This window comes from Alexandromys fortis, unplaced genomic scaffold (assembly GCF_014885135.2).
Source record: "Alexandromys fortis isolate MF-2015 unplaced genomic scaffold, M_Fortis_MF-2015_v1.1 scaffold_20, whole genome shotgun sequence".
Lineage (NCBI taxonomy): Eukaryota > Metazoa > Chordata > Mammalia > Rodentia > Cricetidae > Alexandromys > Alexandromys fortis.
This window is the reverse complement of record NW_026067903.1, coordinates 15,412,622-15,424,783: the sequence shown is the minus strand read 5'-3', so window position 1 is coordinate 15,424,783 and position 12,162 is coordinate 15,412,622. Positions and strand designations below refer to the sequence as shown.

The 12,162-nt window shown below is 42.3% G+C and overlaps 1 protein-coding gene across 1 annotated transcript in view; it reads left to right on the top strand.

Moving 5' to 3' along the window:
• Col9a1 (collagen type IX alpha 1 chain) overlaps positions 1-12,162 on the top strand; it is an 81,490-nt gene that overhangs the window by 44,919 nt on the left and 24,409 nt on the right. The window contains exons 22-28 of the mRNA XM_050134691.1: positions 1,477-1,530; positions 1,666-1,719; positions 1,851-1,904; positions 2,322-2,375; positions 3,540-3,584; positions 4,483-4,536; positions 4,632-4,685. Coding sequence (XP_049990648.1) covers positions 1,477-1,530; positions 1,666-1,719; positions 1,851-1,904; positions 2,322-2,375; positions 3,540-3,584; positions 4,483-4,536; positions 4,632-4,685 — 369 coding nt within the window. The remainder of the gene's footprint in view (positions 1-1,476; positions 1,531-1,665; positions 1,720-1,850; positions 1,905-2,321; positions 2,376-3,539; positions 3,585-4,482; positions 4,537-4,631; positions 4,686-12,162) is intronic.

Here is a 12,162-nt window from a genome sequence, read left to right as displayed (position 1 = left end):
GGTTTTCTTAGGGGGTATGTTTTGTGGTTACCTGCTTATATGGTTGCATTTTTCTTTTGTTTAGGTTGTTAGGGTACTCTGACTGGCAGCGGTGACCATGTTTCTGGGGCCTAGACTGTTCAACCTTTCCCTCTTTGCTGGTTTCTGATCTCATTGTTTCATAGTTTGACTACCATGTACCCATGGCTCATTATTCAGACGGCCTCACATTTTTTTTGAAGATTCACAGATGAAAGAAATCATTATTACTTATGTATACCACAAAAAGGTAGACATTACACACATAAAACAGAATTTCTCACTACTGAGGTACAATGGGGAAGGCAAGATAGGACTCATTGATGAGCTACAAGATCAGGTGCTTGAGTTGGAACAGAGGCAGTTTGCTAGAGGAAGATTGCTCTGGAAAGGCCTTCTGGGAAAGGATGCTAAGTGCAGGGGGTGCTGTTGGTAGTGGTATTATTTGTGTTACCGCAGGGAAAACATGTGTTTTGAGAAGAGGAGACAGAATGGATCAAGTAGAAATGCATTATGGGTGATGCCAATGCCAACCTGAGCTGAGAAATGGCAACAGAGAGCCAGATTAAGCTGGGAGTAGTTTAACAATTCAAAAACCCTGTATTTTAAGAGAGACATCTTCTCACCTGTTGGGGGCTGGAGAGACGGCTTAGTGGTTAAGAGCACTGGCTGCTCTTCCAAAGGTCGTGAGCTCCAGTCCCAGCAACCACATGGTGAGTCACAACTACCTGTACTGAGATCTGGTGCCCCTTTGAGAAAGAGACCTGGTCAGTGATCCTCATCAACTTAGACCATGAAGCCCAATGTGGACAAGTTCAACAGAACCGCCATATACGGACTGCCTATGCATGCTTCAGCATTGCCAGGGTATACTTATCATTTTTTCTTCTCATCTATTGTCATATATAACATGTATCATTAGGTGGATACCTTTTCCAGAAACTATTATTATTGAAGTGGGAACCAAATAGCAAAGAGAAAATCCAGGTGTCCAATTCATCCCTCAGCCTACCATAACAGCCAATGAGATCAGCTTATACGTACAAAAAGTGAACAATGTTGTTGCTTTAAAAGTGAAATTCAGTCTGTTTCACGTGCACATCCAGAGTGCAGACCCATCTTGCATCTAGAATGGAAACAAACAACACACAACCTCAGTTAACCTATGGCAATATCAGTGATCAAGTTATTTACTTTTGTGGACAAAGAACAACATTCCTCAATAGCAGCTGGAGAGATGGCTTAGTAGTTACAACACTGGTTCAACTCCCAGCACCCACGTGGCAGCTCGAAATCCATCTACAGCTCTACTTCTAGTGGACCTAATACCAAGGCAAAACATTCGTATACTTAAAAAAAGTTACTCAGTAGTCTTCAATGAGGATGATGTTTTCTAGCCTTTGAGCATCCCCAAGTAAGCAGCTTCTGTTCACATTAGGAACTTTTGTGTTTCTGCAGGGTGACCAAGGACAGCGGGGCCCTCCAGGAGAAGCAGGTCCCAAGGGAGACAGGGTGAGAACAGATGAGATCTCATCATGGCAAAGCAACCTGATTTTCTGAATTATCTGTTGATTTTGTGTGTTTGCATGACCTGTGCACTGTGCTCAGTGAAGATGCCTGGTTTCCTCTTTCTCTTCTGCCCTGCAGGGTGCTCAAGGTTCCCGAGGAATTCCTGGATCCCCTGGGCCGAAAGGAGACACGGTATGTTCTGAGCTGTAGGTGTCAAATATAGTTCCCAAGATGGCTGACTAGCAGTGGGATTTCAGGAAGTAAAGTAGAGAAGAGGACTGTGGCTGTTTCTAAGACACAGTGTGCTCTTTGTGTGTCCTTAGGGCTTGCCAGGTGTAGATGGTCGCGACGGAATACCTGGAATGCCGGGAACAAAGGTAGCTGTGTGGCTGAGTCCTGTGTGAATGCGGAGAGCTTTTTTCTGCACAGCTAAATTCAGCATTTCCATTATATCATTACCAGGAAGTTTTGTTAAACAGCGCTGCCATTTTTTCTCCTCTCTTTCAATTTTGAAATTGCCAACTGCAAAATTCTTATTAAGATAGCACACTTACTTGCTTGCTTTAGGAACTCAGTAAAATAGACTCATTGACGAAAGTCGTCTGAAAGAAACTCTGTTTGAATATGTGCCCCATGTCCTACCCACCACCTAACCCAAACTAAGTAATTTCAAAGTACACCTAAGGTTAGCTGCTGGAAAAATATTTTCACCTGAAATGTCTGCAGTCTTCTTTCTTCGAAGAACACATCCTTTTATAATGGCACAATTGTGTGACTAAGAATTTTGCTTTCAGGGTGAAGCAGGGAAGCCTGGACCTCCGGGTGATGTGGGCTTGCAGGGGTTGCCGGTACGTGCTCCGCTTGGATTGCTTACATGTTCATGTTTTATGGATGGGGTAAAAAAGATGAATTCGGAGGGATGACTATGTTATGAAATTTGTTAAGTTTTGATGGAAAAAATGATGCTCTTTTTTTTGTTGTTTTCTTATTTTAATGTTTACCTTTTTGATGGTTTTCCCCCCTGTGTTTAGCTGGTCATTTGCCCAAGAAGCATAAAGAGAGTAGTACATTATGTGTACGCACCATTTAGCTTTATGGTTTGGGTCTGCCTTCTCTATTACCTTCCTAACATAGTCCAGGGCAGTGGGCACTGTTGTCTCTTGTCTTACTTTTAGCCAGTCTTGCAGTTCCTGGTAGGAGGGCTGAGACACGAGGAGACTGTAAGAATTCTCAGGGACAGTCTGAGAAAAGTTACCAGTCCTGGGTTAGGTGATATTTTGATAACTTTTTTTTTTTTCGAGACAGGGTTTCTCTGTGGCTTCGGAGCCTGTCCTGGAACTAGCTCTGTAGACCAGGCTGGTCTCGAACTCACAGAGATCTGCCTGCCTCTGCCTCCCGAGTGCTGGGATTAAAGGCATGTGCCACCACCGCCGGGCATTAGGTGTTATTTTGAAACACTGCAATTGGTACTTCCCTTCATTACTATGGCTGAAAATTCATATGAAATACATTGTTTGTGCTTTTTGAGTCTCTGAAGGCAAATCTTTTGGGTTAACAAAGGATATTTGGTAGTATCAAGAACTGGCTCCCAATCTGTTATGACATCTGGCACTCTGTAAGCTGCCAGGGGATATGAGGATTCCCAATACTGAAAGGAGGGCTTTATTATTCTGTACAAGAAGTAATGTCACTTCCCTGTAGCATCTGTCCTGCCGGGAAGGTTGTCTGCTGATGTGAGGACAGGGTTGAGTTCTAGCTTGAAAGGTCATTCCGAAAAATAGCTTTATCTTGGAGATTTTCCTTACGGTTCAGCTGTAGAAAGCCAGGGACAGCAAAGCAGAGCTGGCTGCACACCATATGTAGGTCGGGCACTGACCGATTTGGGAGAAGGCAGCCTCTCCCACACTGCTCTTGAGGTTACCATGATCCCTTCCACCTCTTCTCTGATGGCTTTGGCGTTTGATGGATTGTCAGATGAGATGACAATACAGAATCTGTGTGTATTCTTTTAGGGTGTACCTGGGATTCCTGGTGCAAAAGGCGTGGCCGGTGAAAAGGTAAACAAACAAACAAATAACAACAAAACAAAAAAACCCTGTCAGTTAGCATTCGCTTTATCCCTTTAGAAGTTTATTTTGTTATAATTTTAATACATTCCGTCTGGATTTGGTTTCATATTTAACTCCAGGGAGAAATCAGAAAGCAAAAAGCTTTAACGGGTCACGTGCTCAGTCTCTTTCCCAGCTGCAGAAATCTGCTGACCAGACTTCATGAGAACGCCAGCTCTTCGCTAGTATAAAAGACAGAGGCAGCCTCGTGGTTTCTGGCTATTTAATATAGCGACTATATTATTAATCCATAGGATGAATGTCGGACTATTAATTCTACAGAGAATTAAAGAACAAGTTATTAAAAGCAACAGGAGAAAGAGAGAAAACAAAGTGCTAACATAGCTTTTCTTACATTTCTTTAGAGTAAAGTAGGTGAAACATGACCAGGGAGAACGTGAGGCTGGTGAGGCCGTTCAGTTTGTGAAGAGCTTGCCTGAGTTTGTTCCCCAGAGTCCCTGTGAACGGCCAGGCATGTGCTCACAGTCCTGGAAGGACGTCTTCAGCTTGGTGAACAGCCAGCTTAGCCTACATGATGAGTTCCAGGCCAATGCAAGACTGTCTCCCTAAACACAGGAGGACCAATGACACACAAAGATGTATTCTGGCCTTCACATACACACAGGCGCAATCCCCATCCACAAACATGCATACACATGTGCACACGTGTGAGCATGCATTCATATGGACATACAAACACACACCTAAGAAAGAGATTATGTATCCTCTCAGAGTCCCAGTGTGAAACCAGGAGATCAGTGCTATTAAATGCATAGCGTGGGCAAGGCAGGTTGACGGCTGCATCCGCAGTCTGAATTACTCTAAATGTTGCATTTTTTGTCCTCAGGGTAACACAGGTGCTCCCGGGAAGCCTGGCCAGTTAGGAAGTTCAGGAAAGCCAGTAAGACTGCACTTCAGTTTCCAGTCAATTACAATCCAGGAGTCGTGGCCAGGAGGTGATCACTAACTGTTTCTTACCTGCTTTTCTTTTCCCAGGGCCAGCAAGGGCCTCCGGGAGAGGTGGGACCTCGAGGACCCAGGGGTCTTCCTGTGAGTACTCCTCTCTACTCTTCCCTCTGACAGTTTCGCTGCATGTCCCTTACATGTTATGACTGCATGAGTGTTTGAGCACGGGAAGGTCTGTCTGTCCAGACAGACGACAGCGTGGGACTGCTAATCTATATATACAGTAGATCTTCTTCTCAAAAAATGGTACCAAAATGGTGCTTAAAAGAAGCATAAAGTCCCCCCCCCCCACCCCAAGACAGTGTTTCTCTGAGTTATTGCTCTGGCTGTGCTAGAACTCACTTTATAGATCAGGCTGGCCTGGAACTTACAGAGATCTGCCTGCCTTTGCCACCTTCATGCTGGGATTAAAGGCATATGCTACCCCTGGTTAGGGCTTTTTGTTTTCATCTCATGTTGGAAGTATTTTAGTGTGGTTCAAAACCTTTCTAAAGATGTTTAATTCACATGCTATATAAATTACCCAGTAAAAATATACAAGACACTTATTTTTAGTATAGTCATGAAATTATGTAGCCACCATCACGATCAATTTCAGAATATTTTCATTTCCCATTGAAGAAACCCTGTCCTCACTTTCAGGTACTCAGCTCCACTTCCTTCAGCTCTGTGCCTCCCAGCTCCCCTTCTGTCCCTGTGGCACTGCTGATTCTGAAAGTGTGTAGGAAGGGATCCATACAGGATGCCTTCTGTCCCTTGGTATAGCGGCTCAGCATTCTTGTACTCTGTAGCATGTTCCAGTATTTCTTTCCTATTTATTGCTACTTAGCAGTTAATTGTATGGATTAATCACACAGATAGATCCCATCTCTTCCACCCATTCATCGGGAGTAGGTATTTAGTCTTCCACTTTTATAAGTATGCCGCTCTGAAAGTATGTGTCCACACTTTTCTGTTGATGCCTTTAGCTTCTCTTGAGAATATATTTATGAGTGACTCTCCATTTAAACTTCGAGAAGCTTCCCTATTTCTTAAGTGCAAATATGTGAACTTTTGTATAAGGATGAACTTAACTACTTGTTTTATAGACAACACAACGACGTGTATTCTCCTACTAGAGGATACATTTTAATCCTTAGAGAGAAACTGCTCAAAATTTTCATGCTGGGGCCAAAGAGATGGCTCTTCAGTTAAGAACACTGGTTGTTCTAGTCCCAGCAGCCAGGCAAAAGCTCACTACTGTCTATAGCTTCTATCTAACGGGATCTGTCGCCCTCGTACGGTCTCCTTGGGTGCTGCATAATGTAGTAAAACAGTCACACCTGCAAAATAAAAAGAATTCAAAAAATTCACATTATGTGCTTAACTCTGACTTTTTAAAAACTCTCTGGCCTTCATTTTCAGTTCTTAATTACAGTCTTCTGGGTAATAAAAACAAGGAAGCAAGCAAACACTCCAAGAGAGAAGATATACACAGATCTAAACATCCTTCCCTTGAAGCCTTTCTTGAGTGTGTGGAACGAAGGTTTCCATGGTTGAGAAAGTGAACGTTGCCGGCTGTCATGCGGCAGGAGAGTGGCATTCTCTGCTTCTAACAGGAGTCTATAACTGACCTGTATCAGGCGGCTTCTCAGGGTTTCTCAGCAGCCAAAGAAAGCAGCGCCTGTTTCTAGCCTTGCTCTTTGCTCGCTCATGATTATCTTCCCCTGGGTTTGAAGCCTGTGAATTTCTAACTAAAATGCTTGCCCTGGGTGACTTTCCAGGCACATTTCTCAGGCAGTGAAAACACTGCGTGCCTGACTCAGGGAGCAGCGGAAGAGTCCGGGAATTAGTGTTTTTGAGATGGTTTCCTGTTAAATTAATTTATTTTTTTTAGCAGAAAGCTGTGCATGGGTGAATTGAACATTGATTGTGGGTCTATTGTGTACTAAAAAAATGCACTGAATATACACACACATACATACACACACATGCACATGCATGCACACGCACGCACACTCATGCACACATCACACAGGGAATGCTTACTATTACCAGGTAAGTGAAAAGAACACAAGCTAATCTCTCTCCAGAGACAGAACTTGAGAAGGACTTAGGATCAGTCCTTCCCTCAGGTGTGGCGAGCTGCTTTAGAGAGGTTAGCAGGTGGAAGCTTTGGGATTTGAACTTGAGGTTTTTCACATTTCTGTGGGTCTGTATTCTTCCTTTTGTTCCTGTCTCGGAGGCTCAAAGCATGACCCTTCTGCTATCCTAATTCTTGTCTATAATAGGGCACTTCGATCTGTCTTCTTCCAGCCCCTTTTTACTTACCTTTTCGGCTTCTGTTTCCTTCACCCTGGCTGACTCAGCACCTCTGGGTTACTGTAGTAACTCCTGATTTGCTTCATCAGCTCTAGTCTGTACTCCCTCCACCAGTTTGTCTCGACAGGACACCACTCATATCCAGTGCTTTCTAGTCCTCTTGCCTGTTGCGTGAAGTGTCATATCCATGGCTGCCACCCTAGGATACTGTGGGAGAATCCATAATCACTGGGATGAATGAAACTGTCAAACACAATCCCAAAAGCCCCAAGAAATGGTAGTACCTCCTGCCTGCACACTCCAGAGTACTGGTCTTTTTAAAGTACAGTTTTCATATTATTTTTCCCTCCCTATTTTAAAATCTTTTATGGCTGAGCATGGTGGCTTTTAATCCTAGAATTCAGGAGTCAGAGTCGAGTGACTGACCCTCTGTGAGTTCAGCCCAGTCATCTCTACATAGCAAGTTCCAGGCATACCAAGGCTACAGAGTGAGACCTTATCTTAAACAACAGCAAAAACAATAAAAATCAGAACAAAAAATTATGGCTTTACATTGAGCAGAGAAAATCTAAATTCTGAAACTATTTGATGACTTCCTAGTTATACATCTCCTCCTTCCCTCCGTTCCTTTGTCCCCCCTCTTGCGCTCTCTCTCTCTCTCTCTCTCTCTCTCTCTCTCTCTCTCTCTCTCTCACTCACTCTCCTTTCTTCCTTTCTATCATGCGCATGTGTGTATACGGTGTTCCCATGTGTGTAGACACATGTGGCATGTGTGTGGAAACCCAAAGTGGATGACAAAAATCCTTCCCAGCTTTGCTTCACCTTATGCACAGAGTAGGAGTTCCTCTCTTAAATCCAGAGCCCACTGATGGGCTGGTCTGGTTAGATGACTCATTCCAGGGATTCTCTGTCTTCATTTTTCTTGTGTTGGAATTCCAGGCTGCCCTTTATATGGGTTCGGAAGACCCCAGCAAACTCTTCACACCTGTGACAAGTGCTTTAGCCACTGAGCGATCACCCCAGTCCTTTACTTCCCACTTTGACATCGTGCTGAGGTCACACTTACTTCTGTGAAGTTCACCATTAACTGCTCTGATACTTCTTAGTGCACTGTTTCCCTGTGTCAGCTTTTGCATTTACCTAGTTGGAGCTCTTCCCCACATCTATGAGTCATCATTTTCTGCTGAGTTGTTCTGAAGTTCATAAACTTGACCCCTCTGTGTTCCCGCTGTGACTTTCAGGGAGGCTGGAGGGTATATTTGCTCTCCCATTTACATGATTTTGTAGACAGATTCACACATTTCTGTTTACGGTTGGTGAATTTGGTCAGATTTTCCTGAAATCAAACTGAGTAGAAGGGCTTTGAACATATGTCTAATGCAACCCCGAAGCAATTGATTTTTGTTGATTTGATTGCAAGAAGATTAGTTTTTTTTTTATAAATTTGACCTCAACTTTCTTAATTCTGTGACCCTTTAACCATTCAATTATCTTCATTGTTACCTCATAACTATAATTTTGCTATTGCTATGAACAGGATGTAAGTATCTGTGTTTTCTGGCGGTCTTAGGCTACCCATGGAAAAGAGTCATTCAACCCCTGGAGGGGTTGTGACCCTCAGGTTGAGAACCACTGCTTCAGTCATTTCATGGGTACCACTACCACACCTAGCAGGCATTCTCTGCTATACTTTCTCTGCTTGGTTTATAATTGGTGTGAGTAGCTCTTGATTCAGAGCAGGCAAACAGACTGGCCTCTGAGGTGGCATTGCATTTTAGTGGCTCCTAGCCACTTTGAAGAAGCCTCTTTGAACTTGCCAGGCTTTTGGATGAGTGGATTATGTTTGCTCTGCTCTCTTGGTTCTAGTGGGGATATCAGTCTGCTGACTTACCTCCTTCTGAACATCCAATGTCCCTGTTGTACTTTTCCTGGAGACCTCCACCCCATCCTAACACAACAGTCCCAAGCAGAGAGGTCTCCATATGAGGACCAGATGGTGTGTTGTTGAACAGTTTAAGCTGCACCCCATTCTGCCCAGCCCTCGGCAATGGTGTGAGAAGCTGATATGTGTGATGGTAAACTTTCAGACAGATTTCTCTCTGCCTATGTATCGGCGAATATTTAAACCCATGCAAGATAAATACAAGTGTATCATATCGTAAAATTGAATCCTTTAGAACATCCTTGCAACAAATGGAAAGTTATTCCCTGAGGTAGAGCTTAGGTGATTTTCCAATTTAATAGGAAAACGAATTGATAAAAAGAAACAATCTAGAGAAATCAAGATTGATCTTTTGGGTTGAATGGGCATCTTCTCTTTTTGTTGTTGCCAGAGAGAGGCACTCAGTACACAGAGCAGACTGAATATAATGATGTATAATTTCTCACTTCTAAAATTTAGCCAGCATGCACCATGCTATTTATTCTTCAGCTCGTTAGCATTTGGGGTAATTTTGGAAACATGGGGAGTATGAGATTCATGACAAACTGAAGAGATGGAGTCGAGTCGATCCTTTTGGGAAACAATCCTGGTAACATTACGTCACACTAAATTTTCAGATTTTTTTTATGATCTTTTATAAATGTCTATCAGTTCCTTAATAAGGGAAGGGGCATCAAATTGAAAAATCTGGTGTCTATGTCTCTCTGTAGTTGCATACTGTCACTGCCATTGCTTGACTTTCAGCTGGTACCTATTTGTCCAAATCTGCTGGTATAAGACATTTAGCCACTTTTGAATTTAAGATTTATGAGACGTTTCAGTCTTAAGCTTTTATTTGAAGTTTAAGCAAAGTTGATAAAGACAAATACACCAACTTGTACTGATTCCTGGGTGTGTGTTACACTAGAGGCACAGAATTAGAATCAGAAGGGAAGAGGGATGAGTAAACATAGGGACAAACTCCTGTGCAGCCCAGATCTGCACGGGATCCTCCCAAGAATAAACCAAAGGTTCTATAGTTCTGATGCTCGGTCTTTGGAAAAGAACTCTACTATTCATCCTTGATTGTGATGCAGCAGCATTGACTCTTTTACTTAGAAGTGAATTAGAAATGAATACTTGAGACTCTGTTGGAGACCAGACTTTCTGCTTTCTTTGGATATCTGCTTTTCCTCACCAGCGATTATTCGTTTCTAAAATTAATGTCATGTTAGACCAATGACTTTGGGGATCTGTATCACAATGGAGCAGAGAACAGTTTGAAAATGCCACTGGCATATATATGCTGAAGAGAAGCCATCTTGAATTTGGAAGGTCTAGGGAAAATTAATTGGCGCAGAGCCAATCTTCTCTTTCATTGCAATTTTTAAAAATTAAGCTTGTTCTTTGGTAATGCTATACATGTATTTAATGTATTATGAACTCACTTACCCCACACATCCTACCCTCCTCCTCACTCCTCATACAAGCCCCCCTCCCAAGTTTTATTATCTTCTTTTTTTGTCTTTATTTAGGGATTCAATGAGTTTTGCAAGGGTATCTGTGTGAGCATATGTGTAATTCAGTCCCTGGAGGATGGGGGACTCACCAGAGCCTATACTACTGAAGACAATGACTCTCCTTCAAGCGTTAATGAAAGAGATTGGCTTCTGCTCCAATTAATTTGCCCCAGACCTTCCAAATTCAAGATGGCTTCTCTTCAGCATACATATACCACTGGCATTTTCTTTTTTTTATTAATTTATTTATTTATTAAAGATTTCTGTCTCTTCCCCGCCACCGCCTCCCATTTCCCTCCCCCTCCCCTACCACTGGCATTTTCAAACTGTTCTCTGCTCCATTGTGATACAGATCCCCAAAGTCATTGGTCTACCATGACATTAATTTTAAAAACAAATAACCTGAGGAAGGGTGGGTCCACGAGCCTTTCTTCTGGTAGGTGTCTGGAGGGAGGACAGAAGATAACTTTATAGATGGACAGAAAAAAATTGTTACAGTGACCACTTTTCATCTAGATTTACATCCTTACAGCTGCTTCTATCCTCCTGGCCCTGCCTCTGGTTTCCAAGATGCTCATGGGATTAAGGACCAATGTATTATTCCAAATATTTACACCTGACAGGTTAATATAAATTTTATTGAAAAGTACCTGAGAGCGTTGAGTTTCAGTCACTTACAAATCATCCGAAATGACTACAATGAAATGATATTCCACAGCTAGAGGCTGCTGTAAGGTGTTAACCTTTAGGGAGATCAAAAATTCAGGAGGTTTATGAATCTTGACACCTTGTTCAACCTAAAGATGAATGAATAACATATAGTCCAGAATAGGCCAGGAGAATTTAGAAGTATCAATTATTAAAATGGAGCTTTTATATCATTTTAAAGGAAAACAAACTCAAATTATGCCTCCTAGTTCTATGATTGATCTCGAGGGGAATGTGGTTGATTGTGTACTAGTGTGTTCCACAGCGTTCCACTCAGCTGAACACAGCATGAGGTATTCAACAGGCTTTAGTCAGATCACACGAAATTGTGTTGAGTTCTTAAGAATAGAAGTAAAAGACACTCATCACCCTCTCTCAAAAGCTCCTTTCCTTTAAAGGTTAGGGTTTCAAGTAGAATAGAAATTTGAAGGCTTAAATTTCAAATAAAAAGAAAAAAAATCCTTGAAATTGGCCCAAAAAATAAAATTGGCATTGCCGTTAGCAAATCTTCATAGTGAGTCACTTTTCAAAGTCTGTAATCCTTGAAGACATATTTAGATCTAGAATGAGGGAAACAAGACATTTTATCTCAGAAAGTTTATAAATGTCTTCCATCTGTGCCTTCTTGAGGTGCAGTGATGATTCACAGATGAGCATCTTCTGTCTCGTGTTTTCCTTTTCATGCCTCTCTTGAGGTAAGCAATCACTCCCAGTTGCTCCTTTGAGGTCTCTGTAGACACAGAGCTTGCTCGGCATCACAGACACGGCACCACGCCGAATGGATAGGTATGGAATACCCCAAGAACATGCCTAATTGTGGGCATAAAATGTGGATATATATGAATATCCATAACGTAAAATAGAATGCAACTTACATGCCGAACCTTGCTAATTGTCATTGCATGTACAGACTGTGGATATTTCCGGTGTCCTGCATCCTTGGAAGAGCACGAGCAGGTCCCATGAAGAGTGTGCACAGAGGATAATTAGATCTTGATAGAGTGGCTTGCACCTTCAACCGCAGTGAAGGGAGAGGATCTTGGCAACTCCTAAATTTTAACAAAAACCTATATGGAATGTTATTTCTTTTTTCATATAACAATTAAACACT